We start from the raw sequence: 20256 nt of genomic DNA, 5'->3' as shown, positions 1-20256 counted from the left end.
TTTGCCAAAGGAGCTGCATCACTTTCCATTCTCAGTAACAGAGTATGAAGATTCAATTTCTCCACAATCTCCACAACACCTGCTATTACCTGTCTTTTAGATTACAGTCTTCCCAGTGGGTAGGACTTAGTAATTCATTGTGATATTGACTTGCATTTCCCTGGTGGCTAATGAGACCAAGCTATTTTTCAGGTGCTCATTGGTCATTTGTATGCCTTGTCTGAAGAGATGTTTATTCAAATCCTTTGCTTTTAAATTGAGTTCTTTCTCGTTTTATTGTTGAGATTTAAAACCTCCTTACATACTCCTCATATTAGAAATTTCTTGGGCGCCTGGGTGGCTCAGTCGGTTAAGCACCCGACTTCAATTCAGGTCATGATCTCATGGTTTGTGAGTTCAAGTCCCGCATTGGGCTCTGTGCTGACAGCTCAGAGCCTAGAGCCTGGAGCCTGCTTTGGATTCTATGTCTCCCTCTCTCTCTGCCCCACCCTTGCTCACACTCAGTCTCTGCCTCTCTCAAAATTAAATAAACATTAAAAGAAATTTATTATTAGATAGATGATTTGCTCATAGTAAACATTAGAGAGCACGTGGATAGGAAGAACTCTCATACAATGTGGGTAGGAAAGCAAAACAGCACAACTACAAGGGAAAGTAATTTGGCAGTATTTAGAAAATTACAGAGGCCCATACCCTACAAGCAACAATCCCAATCCTAGGTGTTTATCTCAGCAAAATGCTTACACTAGCATGGGCGGAAATACGAATGAAACATAGTAACCTAAGTGGAAAAGTCAGAGAAAAAAATCCACATAGTACAATGCCATTTATATAAAGTTCAAAAGCACTCAAAAGTAAACATTTTGGAGGCGTGTATACACATAAAATAAGTTTATGAAGAAAAGCAAAGACATGGTAGAGTTCGGTATGGTGGTTACTTCCAAAGGGATGGAACCGGGGTGTCTAATCAGGAAGAGGCACACAGGTTTCAATGGTATTGATGATCTTCCATTTTCTGAGCTTTGTATATGCAAATTATGCATTTTTGTATGTGTGACATACTTCATAAACATTTTTTTTTCAGAGAGCTACACTGATACCTGAATATCCCTCTAAGAAGTTTCATCCCAATATACTTAATGCAGACGAGGAGTATCACAGTGAACCAAAAACTACATGTAAACAAGATAATGAATTATCTTTAACCCAATGAAGTGTATGCTTTGTAGAACAGAGAAGACGGACTCCTGCCCTTTCCTGCTGCTTCCTACCTTTCTGTCAGCCCGTCTTCCTGACCCCATCTTCACCACAATGACCTGGATTAACTACCATATCCTCTAGGAGGTTCTGCCATTCAATGTACCAGCCTTAGGCACTCTCATCCTCCTCTCAAATTCCACAGTATTTGTATCACTTCAAGGACCTCATCACATAATCTCTGGAATGCATGTGATTTAGCACCTTGGTCAAAGATAAGCACCTGAAGATCCAGAACGCTGATTACATCACTCTGCTCTGCCCATAGAGGGCCCTCCGTTTTTTACTGACTATTGAATGAATGAATGAATTTGAAAATTCAGGAATTTCAGGAAGAGGTGAGTAAAGATCTGGCCTAGTTTTCTTTAAAATTCTCAAAAACTGAGGAATTAAATAATTACATTCCTTGAAAAAGAATTTGCAACTCTCTAAATAAAGCATTGCAACTCTCTAAATATAGCAAAGACCAGAGGCACCTCAGTGGCTCAACTGGTTAAGCGTTCGACTTCAGCTCAGGTCATTGATCTCGTGGTTCATGGGTTCAAGCCCTGCGTCAGGCTCTGTGCTGACAGCTAGCTCAGAGCCTGGAGCCTGAATTCAGATCCTGTGACTCCTTCTCTCTCTGACCCTCCCCTGCTCATGCTGTCACTCTCTCTCTCTCAAAAATAAATAAAAGCATTAAAAACTTCTTTAAATACAGCAAAGACAAGATTAACAATGGTCGGTTAAAATATAAAATGTTTATAGTGCATATACTGATAATTGCCCATAATCACCGGGGCCAAATCGAAGGTGTAAGAATTTCCTGTACAGTCTACCACCTTAGAACACGTCTTGAAGTCAATCATGTAACTGGAGGACAGGCAGAGTTCTAGGTTTTACAGAAGAAAAAAAAACCAGTGCGTGCCATTTCATGGCCTAAATTTGTTACCTTTGGAAATGTTGACAACTTTTTTTTTTGCTTTCAGATATTTAAATTGTTTCCCACCAGAAGTATAAACCTCAACATTATGTGCTTACAGCAGAAAAGGAACTGCTACACTCTGGGGGACCACAAGGGAAAGAGAGCTGTTTCTCAAGAATTAGACGCTACTGCTGATAACCAATAAGGAGGCTTGACTGGCTGAATCAATTCATTCCTGTGTATGCATCTATAATTTCTTCCTGGAGCTAATTTAGAGAATTAGCTCCAGGAAGAAATTATAGATTGGAAGGAGGACTGCCAGATTTAGCAAATAAAAAGACAGTAAGCCCAGTTAAACTGGAATTTCAGACAATGTTTTTGTTTTAGTAACGCATGCCTTATGCAATATTTATATTAAAAATTTATTGTTAATCTGAAATTAAAATTTAAACTAGATTAGCTGTATTTTATCTGCCAACCCTAATTGAAGCTAAAAAAATGGAGCAGTAATCAATCTAATTTCCTCACTTTCTAGCAGAAACTGAGACCCGACTTAAAGAAGTAACCTACCTGGCCCTACACCAAAGATCAAGGAAGTGAGTTTACCTTGAAAAGAGAAAACATATTCCCATAGGTCACCTTGGGTTCCATTCATAGTCCACTCAACCTCCAATCTTGCTCACTTCACAGAAGCACCAAGTGGACAAGCTGTAAAAGGCTATGGTTTTCCTCTTTTAATATAACCCTAGCCTTTGAAAACAATAATCCAAAAAACTAAGTATTTCTCTTTAAAAATATCACCCTTATAATTTTTGGTCCACCGACCACCCCTCCATATTGTTTGTATGTTCACTCACCATATGAAACACGACCTCCTTTCTCCTAAACTCAGTTCTCTCAAAATCCAAAATTCTCTTGCGCCAGGGTTTCAAAATTTGTAATACATTTGTACCATTCCATGGCTCTAAGATTTTAAGTCATGTACTCTCTCAACTTTCATATTTTTCAGAGGAAATGTCCTAATCCATTCAGTTGGATCTAAATAAAAGTCTTGCAAAAAAAAAAAAAATCTTCCGTTCCCATTCTATATCTGAGCAACAACGAGCAATGAACGTAAGGTCTCACTATTATAAACATACATTTAACTTCCCTTGGGCCTGGAATGCAAGAAAATATGTAAAGAGAAAGGTCCCTCGGAAATTTGGGGGCCTTTCCCATGTCTATATGAGAAACATACTAATTGTCTCTCTAATTGCCTGGCATACAATCTAACAAAATCTAAGGAAATAGAAAACTCCACATAAGCTAAAGATCCATCTTGCGGATCCTATGAAATTAACACTCAAAACATTTCCCCAACAGTATACCAATGCTTCTCAACCTATGATCCCTGGGGGGCCCGTAGAGGTAGCGAGTGCAGTGGAACAGGAAGACAGCAAGGCAGAAAAAACGGTTTCGTTTTTATCTTTTTTTTTTTTCCCTAACCACTGGGGCTTCCAGAAAAGGTTCAAATAGTTGCATCCGAAGGGCGGGGGGAGAAAAAAAAAAAGCCTGAAAAAAAGGCAATAACAGAAACCATTATGACGTTGTCTAGTAAGTTTTCTATGAAAAACTTCACCCGAGTAAGAATACAAATCGCGTCAGGTGGAAAATTTAAAGACAAACAGGAAGGTAGCAATTAAAAGACAAGTACTACCTAAGTTTTCCGTCTAGCAGCTTCCAAAGTATGCGGGTCTCTCGAAATCACACACGTCAGAACAGGCAGGTCCTCGCAGATCATCTAGTCCAGACATCCATTACAGATGGGAAAACTCAGGCCAGGGCGAGAGCTGACGCTGACTTGGCCAAGGTCTCACAGCTCGCAAGTGCCAGACTTCAACTGGACTCCACGATGGCAGCCCAAGGCCCTCAGCGCCCGACGGATCCCGCGGCCCTCGGTTCGGCGCGGCCCCAAGAGCAGCCTCGAGCAGCTGGGGCGGAAGGGTCCACAGCCCGGGGTCGCTGCCGCTTTTCGGCCCGTTCCGCGCCGAGGCCGCGACCCGGAGGCGCACAGAGCTGGGGCCTCGGCGGCCGCCCCCGCCCCGCCCAGCCCACCTGTCGCGGACTGCAGGGCCGGCAGCCACACCCCCTGCCGGGGTCCGGGGCTCGGCCGGCCTCGTCGGCGGCGGGCAGCAACGGCTGCGCGCGGCGTAAGGTAAGCCCGTCCCGAGACCGCAGGAGTTACCTCAGGTGGGCGCTGCGCTCGCGGCTGGGCCGCCCCGGCTCGCCTGAAGCATGCCGGACACCAGGACGCAGCAGGGCCGCAGCTCGGCCGCCACCGGGCCTGTTTACACCCCTCCGCGGGAGGACGCCGCTGGCTCGTCACGTGACACGCGAGTCACGTGTCCGCCGGCGGGCGGAGTTGTGGAGGCGTTGCCCGGCAACGAGGGCGCGCTACGGGGTGGGCGGCAGCGGCAGTGGCGCGGCTCTTTTGCGCTCTCCCTGGTCTTAGCGGTATGAAGGCAAGACTCGGCGCGTCCTGCCCAGTCTGGACACGGAAGAGGATAGCCCACCACCACTACGGCTTCGTCCCTTTGTGACCCTTGGGCCTGACCGTATATATTAGTATAGTCACTTGAAAGGAGAAAGAATTCGGTCCGGTAATCTGATGTTGAACTTGGAGGGAAAAATGGAAATACTACCTGACGTAAAGGTAGCAAACGTATGCCGAGCGGGGGATAAGCAATAAGAGCTTTCTTTACGTTAACGAACTCGTTAGCTTTCGCTCCCTAATCAGAGTGAATGACTATCCACAGAGTATTGCACAGCGTTCTCCATCCTAACCCCATCTAATAATGGGTGTGAGAAAGGCTTGTGGGACTTACAACTTTTATTTGAAATTATATTGTACTATAATTTTCATGAGGATTAGACATTGTATGTATAAATACAAACATCTAAATATTTTACTCAGCATTCAGCTTTCTCCACACCAAACTTTTATGATTATAGCTTTTACTTTGTTTTTAGTAACTATTTCTATCAAGTCGTTTTCCTACATCAGACTTTACGGAAGTGAAGTTTCAGCCACTGGCAATTTCAACCATAATATTAATTGCATAAGAGACTAATAATTTGCACAATTTATTTGTAAATTTGTGAGTGAATTGTTAGCAAATACCTTCAAATATTCCAGAAGTGTTCTATTGTCCAGGGCAATAGATATTACATATGTTGCATAGATATTGCATATGTTAATTGCATAATTAACTCCTCCATACAATCCTGATCACTTTGCATACCTAAGAGCAAACTGACAGGGTCAAAACAGTGGGCTCAAAATAACATCTTCTTCATTTCTTTAATCCACCTAGAATGCAATATTACAAAGAATAGAAAATACAGGGGTGTGTTTCTTCATACCCATCTTTACTGTGGAAAATAGGTTCCAAGGTGAGTTGCCACAACCTGCTTGACTTTTCCTGCTGCTTCTGGCAGCAAATGTTTGGTGAAGGCAGTATAGTATCTTTCAGTGGTATACCTTATGCCTAGACCATGCTTGAGAAGCAAAAACTTGGTTAATCTATGGATGTGAATCTGTAGGAAGTGGCAAAGACCCTTCATAGATCCAGAGGGATCTGTAGTTAGGCAGTACTCATGGAGACCATGCTAGGATGAGTCCTGGCTCAGCCATTACCATCTAGGCAATTTATTTAGCCTTTCTGAACCTCTTCATCTACTTAAAGTATCTACTGAATAGTTATGAAGATGAAATAATGCTGGCAACAGTACTTTAAAGTGCCCGATACATACAGTGCTCAATAAATGTTAACTATATGTGACCTTTGGCAACAGGGTAGTCACAGAGGAGGTCAGAGTCCTGAGGGAATAAGAAATGACAACTTGAACTTGGTCAGGTCCTGGGTCTAGATTCACACCACCTGGACCGGAGTTGAGCGTTGTCAGCAAGGAAACTAAGCACAATCAGAAAGAAATCTTTGCACTTAGAATGGATGGCTACCAGTAAGGGAACTGTTCATGGGCACCGGGTACTCACTCCCAGGGGAGTACTGGCTTTATGGCAGCAGGTTAGTTCCACATCGTTTGTGGTGACGGGGACTCCTAGTACACTACTGGGCTGTCCACTGCTTCAGCCCACATGGGGAAGGAAACTGCCTACCCTCTCGCAGAGTCTGTGGGAAAGAAAGAAGTCACCACCAAACGCCTGAATGTATCTAACCGTTTCTAGTTTTTCAGGTAGGGTCTCATTGCAGAAGAAATACATTGGTAAGTAGAATAGATATACTTTAGTTATATAGGACTCTGTAACAGCATATCATGTAACACAGTGGGTGTACTAGTGTTCTCACTGGAGTGATGAATATAAGGATTTGCAAATAGAGGTGAATAATAACCTGCTAAGGTTTTACAGAGCTTCGATGTGGTAGGGGTAGTCTTGAATTTCTGTTTCCTGATTCCAAGTCTAAATGCTTTTTCCTTTTTATTAATAATCACGAAAGTGTAGTTTCATTTTTCTGTTTGTTCTTTTGATTTTGGCCTTCCTATGCCATGCTAAGTGACAGTTTTGCTTGACGTAGTGTTTGGTATATTCCAAAGTAGGGCCAATAGAATATTCAGATTGATTAGATGTATATTAACAGAACAGAGTGAAAGATGATTCCAAGGTTTTTGGTCTGTGCTACCAAAAAAAATGGAACTGTCATTTACTTAGATGGAGAAAGGTATGAAAATTAATAATGGGAAACCTCACTAAAATGGAGTTGGGAGACCAGCAGGGGGGAGCTCCTGTGCCATAACACTACTCATCAATTACTGGAAAAAATCAATAACCCCAAGAGAAGAAGGAATAACAAGAAAGAATCATCAGTTACAGGTCCCAATAGGAAAAGATACACAGTGCATCTCCTATAAGAAGTTGACTAAGCCAGCATTTCAATTCAGCCAATAAGAAACCCTCATCACCCTGAATTTCTTACTTTTCTCCAATGGATTTTTGTTCAAAACAACCCCTCCTGGCTTCCTCCTTCATCTCCATAAAATAATGTTCCTCTCCTTTGTTAGACTACCCTAAGATTTTTGCTGTACCTTGTTTGTCCTGAATTGCAATTCTCTGCTATTCCGAAATAAATTCACTTTTCCTGGTAAAATAACTGACTTCTTTTTTTAAGTTTATTTATTTATTTGGGAGAGAGAAAGCAAGTGTTAGTAGGGAAGGGACTGACAGAGAGGGAGACACAGAATCTGAAGCAGGCTTCAGGCTCCAAGCTGTCAGCACAGAGCCAGACGTTGGGCTCGAACTCATGAACCGTGAGATCATGCCCTGAGCCAAAGTCGGACACTTAACCCAAGCGCCGCATTATTTTTATCTTTAAAATCAACAAAGGATATGTGCAGATTGGCGGGGGATGGGCAGGAATCAAGCATTTTATTTTGGAAGTGCTAAATTTGGCATGCCCGTTAGCCATTCAAATAGAGCTGTACAGTTAGCAACTGCATAGAAGACATTGAAATTCTGAGGAGAGATACAGAGATATAAATTGATTGGTCAGTGGTATTTAAAGCCACAAAATTAAATAAGATCACACTATACCTTCTGATCTCAACCCAGAATACAAAATAGTTCCCATACTGACCAAATACATGTAGATAACTTAAAGTTTCAAGAAGCAAATTTACCTTGAAATGTATAATTCAGTATTTCTTTTCTACTTTATTCTGTTCCACTTTTTAAAAACTTCTCCCAACTCAATTGACTTTTTAACCAAGTAACAGTGTGGACTTACAGTTTGAAAATCACTGAAAGTTGCTGACCTAGGCACTGATTGCATAATTGGAGGAAAAAGCACTTCAGAGATGGGAAGTCTAAGCAAAGGAAACATGCTAGGAGCAGCCAGAGAAAAGAGGAGAAACAAAACAGAGGAGTCCTAAAGTCTAAGAGAAGACAATTTTTTTAGGGAAAAGGAAGTGCCTCAGTGTATCATTTCCTTTGCTGCTGAGAAGTTGAGTAAAATGAGAACTGACCTTTGGACTTGCCAGTGGAGAGATTTTTGAGAGCTTGAGAACAGAGCAATTAAGATAAAGTGGTAAGGATACAAGCCTTATAACAGAGATAGTAACTGGTGACGGCAAGCAGATTTCTCTTTGCTGTAGAGACCAGCAGGGGAATGAGTCAACAGCAGGCAAGAGATGTGGGGGTTAAGGTTTTCTGTTTAAATATTTATACACTAATTGAAATGGTCCAGTGATGAGAAAATATCAATGGAGGAGAGAGTGACAACTGTAGGAAGTCCTTGAGTTGGCTGGTGGTGTCATCCATAGGTAGGTGAGCAAGGGGAATGAACAGGCAGAGCACATCTGTTGTTAGATGCATGTAGACTTTATTTTCCAATTGTTCCTAGTTCAATAAAACAAGAAGCTGAGAGTGAGGACAGGGAGAGGAGCACTTTGTGACTTTACTTAAATGTAACTCTCTCACAGTGGATGGACAAAGGCTGCTTTTAGGCAACCAGCTTGAGCAATGGAAACCTGAGTAAGCTGAATACAAACAGGCCCATTAGGTGACCCACCTCAAAATATCCATAAGCCCTAGCTGCACAATGGGTTACTTACACCAGAACACAGGTACCAAAAAAGGAAAATTCCATACATTTCCATACCTCCTCACTTTCCCCTTATCAATAGTCCCCAGCACTGCCTTGTGGCAGACAGTATCTCTCTTGCTGTCCTGCCCACCTCCATTGCTGTGTATTCAAAAATCTTCTCTGTTGTTCTGCCTCCGGTGAATTCTTTCACCACCTGCCTCTACCCAACGGGGTCACCCCACAGGATGTTTCTGACTACCCTGTCTAAAACAACACTCCTAACTCTTCTACCTGTTGTGCTTGATTTTTGTTCTTACCATCTGGGGTAGAACTACCATTTCTCACCTCCAAAACTCTGGCAAATAGGTAAGGCCGTATGACTAGCTCTAACCAATGGGCTGGGAGCAGAACATAATACACTTCTAGATAAAATCTTTTAAAAGCCAACATACAACCTCCAGCCTTCACTCCCCTGCTGCAACAATCTTAGAGAATCAGCCTGAAATCTCATCAGCTACCCTGGGAAGTTGCCTGACTCACTGGATTTTGCATGGGTGAGGAATAAAGTTTGTTGTGTTAAACCACTGAACTTTGAGGGTTAATTTGTTATCACAGCAATATGTAAGATCTATTCTGGTCTGAATCAGGTCTTCCTAAAATTTATACATTGAACTCCTAACCCCCAGTACTTCATACTGTGATTGTACTGGAGACAGAGTAGGCAGGTAGGTACTAACAGGATACCTGGAGGCCAGCAATGAGGAAGTCCTGACCAGCTATCGGGGAAAAGTCAGAGGCCTGTCCTGGCAGTGCTCCACAAGAAACCAGATCAAACCAGACAGACCCAAGATGGAGGATGCTGTGACAGGAAACCCATGACTAAATTAGAAAGAAAAAGTGAGAAACTCTTGCTTCTCACCCAAATTGATAACTATTCTTCCCCCTAGTTAAGAACTGTCAATAAAACAGAAACCCAACCCTGAGAACACACAGCTCCTCCTATGTGCTACCTCTACCTCGCCCATTCTCATATCTCATCATATACTTTCTACTTTAACAAGCTTTCCTGCTTCCATTACTCATCTGCTGTGCTGTGTGTCTGTCGTTGAATCCGTCTCGGACAAGGCCAAGAACTTTTAACTCCTTTAAGTCTGGAGGCCCCAGGGCCCGGTTCATCCAGCAACAATAGGGCCTTTAAAAAGGTGATTAAGACAAAATAAGGTCTTTAGGGTGGCCCTGATCCATTAAGATTGGGGTCCACATAAGAAGAGACTAAGGGCACTTGGGTGGCTCAGTCGGTTAGCCTCTGGTTTTGGCTCAGGTCATGATCCCACAGTTCGTGGGTTTGAGCCCTGTGTTGGGCTCTGTGCCCGACAGCTCAGAGCCTGGAACCTGCTTTTGATTCTGTATCTCCCTCTCTCTCTGCCCCTTGCCCACTCGCACTCTGTCTCTCTCTCTTTCTCTCTCTCTCTCTCTCTCTCTCCCTCTCTCAAAATTAAACATAAAAAAAAGAATTTGGGTCTTTTTATTCTAAGAGCAGAAGTTACTGATATATTTCAAGCGTTGGTATGCTCAATTTTTTGGCTTTCAAGTTCACTACAATTGAAGTGTAGAAAACCGGGTCATATAAATGACCACAGAATTAATTCAAGAAGTCCATTAGGAAACAGTTGCAATAGCTCTGGTGAAAACTATGGTAATATGGATGAGGGTAACTGCTGAGGAGGGGTGGAATTTGAAATAAGTAATATAACTAAAAAGAACTGACTGGTATGGACTAAACGTATGTGTCCTCCAAATTCGTATGCTAAACCTTAACTCCCAGTATGGCAGTGTCTGGATTAAGGAAGTAATTAAGATTAAGGGAAGTCCTAAAAGTGGGGTCCTGATCCCCTAAGATTAGTGTCCTTAAAAGAAGAGACACCAGAGAGCTCCCTGTGTCTGCATACCAAGGACAGACACACGATGAGAAGGCACCCCTCAAAAGCCAAAAAGAAGCGATCTTACCAGAAAACCACTGTAAGGAACCTTGAAATGGGACTGCCGGCTTCCAGAAGCTGTGAGAAAATTCATTTCTGTTGCTTAGACCACTCAGTCTAGAGTACTTTGTTAGAGCAGCCTCAGCAGACTAGCATACTAATAAAAATTGGGAGTATGAAGGTAATGTGTAGCAGAACCCTCCAGTTCATTCAGCTTTGCATGGAGAAAGAAACCCTGTAGAGCACCCTAAATTAGCTTTCTGGAACCACTTTGGATCCCACTGGGGTTGGGCTAGAGTTGCAAAGTCTATCTATCTGGGTCTGCCAGCTATTTACCAGAGTTCAGGATCAGATTCAACTAAGCTTCCATGAAGCAAATGAACTCCCAAAAGCTTTAACAGTATATTGGTTACATCTGGGGAGCAGGGCCCTTATACTGTAAATGAATATCTTTATACTGTTAGTCACTTTTCCAAGTAAAATATTGATTTATTTAATTTAATAGTTTTCTTTAAAAAGTATTGGGGCACCTGGGTAGCTCAGCTGGTTGAGTGTCCAACTTCAGCTCAGGTCGTGATCTCACTGTTCATGAGTACGAGCCCCACATTGGGCTCTTTGCTGACAGCTGAGCCTGAAGCCTGCTTCAGATTCTGTGTTTCCCTCGCTCTCTGCCCCTCCCCTACTCACGGGCTGTCTCTCTCAAAAATAAACATAATTTTTTTAAGTCTTTATAAAAGAAAAAATTATTGTAAATAATCAAATAATCAAACTCATAATGAAATTGAATTTTTATTTGAATTTCTCCTGGTAATAGCACTCAACATATTAGAAAAACAAACCAAGCTCTGAGATTTTGTTTTAAAATGTAGCCATTTTTCAAAAAGTGAAAAGCTGGATTCTATATTTAATGGTAACAAGTGAAATCCCTTCTATTGTAAAACTACCATTCAAAAAAGTAATATTTTAAGAAATATATAGTATGATTAACATGATGTGTTTTATAGAATGGATACATATCTGAATGACAATCCAAATACGGAAGAAATATGTATGTGTTGAAACCACATTGGGAAATGAAATGTTCTTTTTTATAAAAAGTAGTTTGAAATAAAAGGAACTTGCTAGTAAACTCCATATATTTTCACATGGGATTTTTAAAAAACAAATCTCTATCCCCACCTGGCCCCCTCAAAAAAGTGTTGGATTTGAGTAGAGCCATTACATGACGGCACATTTCTATACAACACAGAAGCTGGTTTACATAGTCAGTGATAACTTCCTAAAGTGCAACCTTTGAAGACTTGTCCAGTATCAAATATAAAATAATATAAAATAATTAACACAGGATATGCAGTAACAAAGCTAAATCATTATAAAGTTTTTTAAACTACTTTTAAAACATCTGATTCACCAAAGAATAAAGATGTCAAATATAGTAGCATTCTTTCTCCAACAGTGTGCATCGTATGCTTTTGTCATTTGGCAAATCTCTTGGAGTCGAACAAATATAATGCAGCCTAAGCAGTATTTCTTCTGTCACTGTAATACGATTCCTAGGCACAGAGCAAGAGCTAGATTTTTGGAAGTTTGGGTGCGTTAACCACAGGATTTGCCTCCTGTAAGTATCTCCTCCCTGCGCTCTTGTAATCATAGGTGCAGCTGTGAGTTTCTGCATAACGATGAGATGCGCAGAAGTTGTTTCCACATCTAAAGCACAAAAAAATTTCATGTGAATAGTCACATTTCTAGAGAGGCTCATCTCCATGGGAGATGAGAGCTCAACTTCCAGTATCCAATGGGAGCCCTGTGGTTCTCTTTAGCAATTTTCAGCACTGACATTTCCCTTGCACTTATAAACCAGCACAAGTGCCCCCAAAAAAGAGAGTTAACTGTCCATGAATATGAGAATCTATAATAAAGGATCTATTATGGGATGAAACAGGATATAGATCTTTATGAAATGGTAAAATTGCAAAAGCTGACACATATGTCTACCATGTCTCTTATATCTAGTAAACATGGGAGAACTGAATTTCTAAGAAATTCGGTCTCAAAAGAAAATTATGTAAAACCTAACTATACCAGAAAAGGATTTTTAAAACATTTCTATCAACAAGATGAGTTGTTTCTATTTGAATAAAACACATTCTAAAAAGCAGCAGTTATTTTTAATGCCTGGACTCAAACTACGGGCAGACACCATCCCCAGAGCATATTAATCAATGCTAATGAAAGAAATAAGTATGAGAAAATTCATTACTTTTTGTGATTAGATTATTCATCTGTTTTGAAAAAACTGTGCCATATAATCGTTAAAATTAATACCACATTTACTTTAAATTTAGTCCTTTTTTTGTTCAGTTTAAAAAAGAATCTTGGAGGAAGGGTTCTTCCAAGTTGTATTCAAACAAAAACCAGGCATATCTATCAGAAGACAAAGTGCACTCTCCCATTGGTTTAATTCTCCTAACTTGGAGGGCAGGAGAGGATCTCATGATTTATAAACTCATGAGCTGTCTACTTCATCATTACTTCAGCCAACTAGGAGCTCAACTGAGGACTACTATCTGAACATCATCTTAATGATGTTATGAGTAGCCAATTTAAAGAATGTTTTATATTGTATCTGCATGCTGGGTCACCACAAAAAAAGCATCTCAGCTTTTCCAGTCAGCCAACCTGCCTGCATTCATAGCTAGTAGCCAGTCCAGTTTTCTTTCCACAGAGAAAACAATGCTTTGCTGCTTTCTTCTTCGTTTGAATTGGGGCTTTCACAGGTGGGAGGTGATGAGTACATTCTCCTGATTAATGAAAGGACACCTTGATTACTACAGGCATAATATTTTAAATGTGAAATAGTATTAGGCAAAACATAGAACACATCCCCATCACAGCAAACTTCTTTTCCATAAAAAATTAATTTGTGCTATTTTTATATCCAAAACTATCTACAAAATCTACACGTGAAGATACAGTAGAACTGTCTTATTTTTAAAGATGAGGTGGGTTTCTACTAACTGAAACTTGTATTTTTAGGACATTTGTACACACCAGTATTTTTCCGATTATTTATAAGGGCAATCAGTAATTGTAAAGTATGCCAAACCCTGACAGAGAATTAAGAAAAGTTCAAAATCATTTTTATGAGGCCTCTGAGAAACAATGCAATATGTAACACAAACACCCTATTCTTTTACACCAAGAAGGAGCACCAGAGTATCAGAAAACTGGTCTTTTAGTCCTGATTACATCATTAAAATTATAGTCATCAAACCACAGGCAAGTTATTTATTCTTTCCAAACTTCAACTTGTTCATTAAAAAAAATTTTTTTTAACGTTTATTCGTTTTGAGAGACAGGGAGACAGAGCACAAGTCAGGGACGGCAGAGAGAGAGGGAGACACAGAATCCAAAAGCAGTCTCCAGGCACTGAGTTGTCAGCACAGAGCTCGACATGGGGCTCAACCCCACCAACCATGAGATCATGACTTGAGCCAAAATTGGACACTTAACCAACTGAGCCACCTAGGTGCCCTCAATTTTAAGATAACATAACATGTTTTTCTCCCTTATGTATCTAAGTGTTTTAAGGTCAACTCAGTTCTCCCATGTAAAAAGCATTCTGATAATTTTTAATGTTGTAATTATATAAAATACTATATTATCAATAGTGACTAATATGGTGCACTGCTCAATTTCACAAAAAATACCTTTCCAAAAAATATTTACTAAATTTTGTACTATTGTAATGATTTTATCCTAAAAAAACAGCCTATCTGTTATTACATAAGAAATAATTAAATCAATTTCTTTAATTACTAGGTAAAATTCTCTTAACAACTGAGCAAAATTCCAACAAACCTGATTCAAGCAGAGAGGCTCAACATGACCATTCACAGTTGTTACAATAACCGTACAAGCACATGGTGCTTGGTGGCACTAGAAGGCCAAGAAGCAAGAGGCAAACCATAAAACAGAACAAAAGGAAGGAATGAGAAGAAAAATGGTAGGGTCTCAGTGGTTCTGGTACCTAGTCTCCACTATTGAAAAAAGGCTTGTGAGGCATTAGCTTAATGTTTATATGGCAGCTAAAAGTCTCTCAAGATCCTTCAAGGGTTCAAAAAATTGGAATTACAATGAGTTGGTGTGATGCCTTTTGCCAACCAGAAAGGGTGCTGGATATACAAACCCAGTAACTTTAATTCAGCTTTATTATCAGTCTGAAATACTTTCCTATTTCCTAGATCTTGTCCAGAATTGGAAACTAACTGAATGACTCCCAGTGGTAGAAACAAAATTGGAAACAACTAAGTGAATGATTCCCAGTGGTGCCTGGGTACCAACTCAGCACTTTCTTCTTTAAGTGCACTTAGAGTTATCAAGAACAAAGGTGATGGGGTACTTTCCACTTCTTAAAAACTGAAAATAAGATAAGCATTTACACAGGTCACAGAGGAAAGGCATATAATACCAGGTACCTTCTGGAAGCTCATCTAATTATAATTATCTTCGAAATTCAGGTTCAGGATATTCTTCTCCAATGGAATAATATAATGATAATTTTTTAGTTCAGTGTAGTCATATTTTCCTTTTTTCTTTCCTTGGAATCTCTTAATTCAGTGTTTCCCACACTTTTTTCATTAAAGAACTCTTTTGAAAGTGCAGAAACACATGACACAGTAGTGACAAGAATGAGTTGGCATAGAGACACAACTGCCATCTTCTCCTATGAGAACAGTTTCTATATGTGCTTCTACCCACCAAAGAAAAACATTTATTAGTTATCTACTCTAAGCCAGGACCCATCACTAATATATAGGTTTCCTACTATTCTTTAGATTGGCATTCAGGGCTTTTTTTTTTTACAGTGCTGTATTGTATTTATTGAAAAAAAAAATCTAAATAGAAGTGTGCCCATGCAGTTCAAACCCAAGCTGTTGGAAGGGTCCACTATAGCGGAGAATAAGAATATAGCCTTGCCCCCCAAGAGTTCGATTTATCAGGATAGAGAACAGTAACCAGACAGTCACAATATCTGGTTATCTTTATTTCCTTCATGTTCCCTTTGGGAATTGGTTTCCTTCTTTCCTCCTAACTTAATGAGGAAAATGTAATAAAGAAAAGCATTTCAACCTGAGTTAATAGTTGAATAGTGCTCTTATTTTCATTATTTTCTACCTCAGGGTTTGTTTATATGTCCAATATGATACGTTTCCAACTTTCCAGAGTCACTTTCTGTCATTTACCACATCATACCCAATTTGAATGAAGGACTAGGCCCATTTACGGTGCAATCTCTTCTAAAATGCTAAATGGGTGATGACAACAAACATCATTTGTCGGGATGAGCACTGGGTATTATACATAAGCGATGAATCACTGGGTTCTACTCTGGAAATCAATACTACACTGTATGTTAACTAAGTTGAACTTAAATAGATAAATAAAATAAAAGACAATGCTCTATTTTGACCTAGTAATATTGTCAACCTAGTAAATTTCTACTGGTCTTATAAGAACATACCATCGATCATTAATTCCTCTCTGAAGCCTTCTCTCAAATGTGTGTACTGGACATATGATACAGCAAAATTCACTAAAATAATTTCAATGTGAAAAGTTGCTTTTCAAAACAAGATTAAAGACGATTCGGTGTTGCGACCCAGCGGGAAAATGCGGCCTCTGACTGAAGAAGAGACCCGCGTAATGTTTGAGAAGATAGCGAAATACATCGGGGAGAACCTTCAGCTGCTGGCTGACAGGCCCGATGGCACCTACTGCTTCAGGCTGCACAATGACCGGGCGTACTACGTGAGTGAGAAGATCCTGAAGTTGGCCGCCAACATCTCTGGGGTCAAGCTGGTGTCTCTGGGGACCTGCTTCGGAAAATTCACTAAGACAAGTTCCAGTTGCACATCACAGCTCTGGATTACCTGGCACCCTATGCCAAGTATAAAGAGTGGATAAAGAATGGAGCAGAGCAGTCCTTCCTGTATGGGAACCATGTGCTGAAATCTGGACTGGGTCGAATCACTGAAAATACCTGTCAGTACCAGGGAGTGGTGGTGTACTCCATGGCAGACGTCCCTCTGGGTTTTGGGGCGGCAGCAAAGTCTACACAAGACTGCAGGGAAGTAGACCCCATGGCGATTGTGGTATTTCATCAAGCAGACATTGGGGAATATGTGCGGCATGAAGAGACATTGACTTAACACGAAATCATCGCAAGGACTTATGGCTGCGTGCAAGGGCCTAGCTTTGTTTCCCGGGTCTGTGTAGGCACCATCGCCATGTTGAATTCTGTCAACACTGACTTCTCCAGGGACTTCTTATTAAATATTCTCTCTATTGCGATCGAATTGCAGGCTGGATTCTTATGTGGAAATGGTTCAAAAATGGCATTTCAGATCTTTGTGTTTGTGACTAAATAGAATGTTGTGTTTTATATTTGAATCAGAGGGCCTCTTGTCTTGAGTAACAGGTTCTAAGTCGTTGGAACTGAGGACAAGAATAGCTAGCTTATTGTTATCTGTGATAACAACTGTTTTCAAACTCATGCTGAGACCACAAAGGATTTTTTCCATTATTTATATGATGAGAGTTAGATATTGCCATTTTAGAATAGTAGGCCATGTATGGAATTTTTATGAATGAGATTTGGATGAAATAAGAGCAATTTGTCCTGCCAGTTTTCTATACAATAGGTGTTGTGTGGTATGGAAGAAAACCTGGGATCCAAAGCCCATTTCTGACACCTGCCAGCTGTATGGCCTTAGAAGAGTCATTAAACTTTAATAAGCTTAATTTTCTTCTTCTGCTTCAAAAAACAGCTTTAACCATCTACCTAAAAAGGGTTTTTAGAATTAAAAATCAAGTTTGTAAAAGCACTTAGCACAGTGCCTGGCAAATGATAGGTGTTAAATAAATGGTAAGAATTATTTTTATATTGCATATATTGGGTATTTCTCTTACTAAGGATAGGATCTTATGAATATATCTTATATACCTTTGTTCTCGATCTTTCTTTTTCTTAGATGGTATGATCCCAGGCTAATGTTACTTTCATCACGTTGCTTTCTTAAAGCATGATTTCCCATAAAAGCCTTTACTTAATCGGACTAGACAGGCAGCACTAATCAGAGACCTTGATATAATTGAGCTCTTCCATCATTCCCCATTCCTCCTAAAATTATTTTTGGAATTATTAAAAAATTTTTTAATGAAAAATTTCCACTGTTTTTAAAAACTGCCTGTTTCAAATATACTGCTTTTCTATTCTGCTTCTTTTAAACTCCAAAGTGACATCTCTCAAAATAAAACATTTTTCAACTACCAAAAAAAAAAAGAAAAAACAAGATTAAAGATATTTGGATTAACTCACTTGTTTGGCATTTCCTAGTCTAATAATTGACCTAAGGCAACGATCTATAAAAATTTACCCAACAGAAAATACAGTCAACGAAGTAATGAGAGTAGTGTTCCAGATGCAAATCTGTTAATTATATGTCTAAAAATGATAACTAGAACTAAGAAGATGAATAAGACTTCCAAGGGAGATCCTGTAGTTAAAAACAAAGACCACCAAGGGAAGAATTTAGCAAATTAATTCAATAAAATGTATACCAAAACTCTCACTGACTCAAGGACATTCAGAATGATACAATTATTACTGAAAGGAAATGGCAGCAAGTTACACAGCCCTTGTTTGGGTAATCATCACTGCAGGCAGCAGCTGATGACTTGACTTAAATGAAGTCAACCAAAAGAGTATACACCTGGGGACAAGAAACAGGCTGGTAATACATGAAAAATAAAATCAGGTTTAACAAAATGAAACAAAACAAAAATCTACAGCAATATGATAGCCCAGAATTAAAAGAAGAAGAAGAAATGAAAAAGAGAGAAACAAAGGGAAACAAACTATTTCAAGAAGGAGGGCCACAACAATCAAATAAGATAAGGACACAGAAGCCTCCATTGGATTGAAATTGTGGGAATCTTTGGTGACCACAGCATCAACAATTTCAGAGGAAGAGTGAGAAGAGAAATGAAAAAGCACAGAAGCTCAAATTGAGTTAAATCAGTAGACATATTATGGTAACTGTGTGGTACTGGCATAAAGACAGGCAATAAAGAACTCAGAAATAAACCCTCATGTATAGGATAAAATGATTTTTGACAAGGGTACCCATGACAATGGGGAAAGGACAGTCTTCTTAATGAATGGCACTGGGAAAACTAGACATATACATGAAAAAGAATAAAGTTGGACACTTACATTACACCATATACAAAAATTAATTCAAAATGTACCAAAGACCTACCTGTAAGATGTAATACTATAAAACTCTTAGAATAAAATATAAGGGGAAAACTTCATGACATTGGACTTGGCAATGATTTATTAGACACAACACCAAAGGCACAGGCAACAAAGGAAAAAACCAACAACATGGACTGCATGAAAATTAAAAACTACTGTGCATCAAAAGACACTATCAGTAGAATAAAAAGAGAAATATTTAGAAGAAAATATTTGCTAATCACATATGTGATAAGGGATCAGCAAGCAGAATATATAGAGAACAACTAAAACTCAACAACAAAATGAAACAACCCAATTTAAAAATGGGCAAAATATTTGAACAGACATTTCTCCAACGAAGATGTACAAATGGCTAAGCACATAAAAATATACTCAACATCACTAATCATCAGGGAAATGCAAACCAAAACCGCAGTAAGATTATTACCTCATACCTATTGGGATGTCCATTATCAAAAACAAACAAAACAGAACAGGTGTTGGTAAGAATATGGAGAAACTGGAAACCTTGTACACTGTTGGTGGTAATGTAAAATAGTGCAGCCACTATGGAAAACTGTATGGCAGTTAGTCAAAAAATTAAAAATTGAATTACCATATGAACCAGCAATTCTACTTCTAAGCATATACTCAAAAAATTTAAAAGCAGGGTCTCAAAGAGATATTGGGGCACCCATGTTCATAACAGCAGTATTCACAAAAGCTAAAACATAGAAGCAACAGAAGTCTCTATCCACATATACATGGATAAGCAAAATACTGTATATACATACAGTGGAATATTATTCAGCCTTAAAAAGTATGGAAACTGACATTATGCTAAGTAAGCTAAACATACACACAAAAATAAATGCTGGATTATTCCACTTATATGAGGTACTTCAAATAATTAAAATTACTCAGACAGAAAGTAGAATGATGGCTGCTAGAGGCTGAAGTGAGCGGGGTGGGGGGGATGAGGATTTAGTGATTGATGGGTACACGTTTTCAAGATAAAAAGGATTCTGGAGATGGATGGACGTGATGGTTGCCCGACAATGTGAATGTTTTATATAATGCCACTGAGTTATACACTTAAAAATGGTTAAGATGGTAAATTTTATATTATATATATTTTACCACAATTAAAAAATTAAAACAATGTGGATATATTAAGACTTTAAACTCTGGGCCTTATGTAGAAGTGAAAAATAAACCCTAAGTATCTCT

General features: G+C 39.5%; 2 protein-coding genes and 1 pseudogene across 4 annotated transcripts in view; 1 reads left to right on the top strand and 2 right to left on the bottom strand.

The window, feature by feature from the left end:
• The window catches only part of MARCHF8 (membrane associated ring-CH-type finger 8), a 116517-nt gene extending 112138 nt beyond the window's left edge, over nt 1-4379 (bottom strand). Inside the window, exon 1 of one of the 2 annotated variants that reach the window (XM_029932145.1) lies at nt 3858-4379. The gene's annotated coding sequence lies outside the window, so the exon portion shown is untranslated. The remainder of the gene's footprint in view (nt 1-3857) is intronic. The other variant, XM_029932144.1, reaches the window with a different exon arrangement.
• A 7112-nt stretch (nt 4380-11491) lies between these two features.
• The window catches only part of ZFAND4 (zinc finger AN1-type containing 4), a 58023-nt gene continuing 49258 nt past the window's right edge, over nt 11492-20256 (bottom strand). The window contains exons 8-9 of one of the 2 annotated variants that reach the window (XM_029932142.1): nt 13401-13522; nt 11492-12428 (exon numbers count right to left, since the gene is read on the bottom strand). In XM_029932142.1, coding sequence (XP_029788002.1) covers nt 12369-12428; nt 13401-13522 — 182 coding nt within the window. In that variant the 3' untranslated portion in view covers nt 11492-12368. The remainder of the gene's footprint in view (nt 12429-13400; nt 13523-20256) is intronic. The other variant, XM_029932141.1, reaches the window with a different exon arrangement.
• LOC115285642 lies at nt 16395-16938 on the top strand (annotated as a pseudogene).

Source organism: Suricata suricatta, chromosome 2, assembly GCF_006229205.1.
Source record: "Suricata suricatta isolate VVHF042 chromosome 2, meerkat_22Aug2017_6uvM2_HiC, whole genome shotgun sequence".
NCBI lineage: Eukaryota > Metazoa > Chordata > Mammalia > Carnivora > Herpestidae > Suricata > Suricata suricatta.
This window is presented reverse-complemented; position numbering and strand designations above follow the sequence as displayed.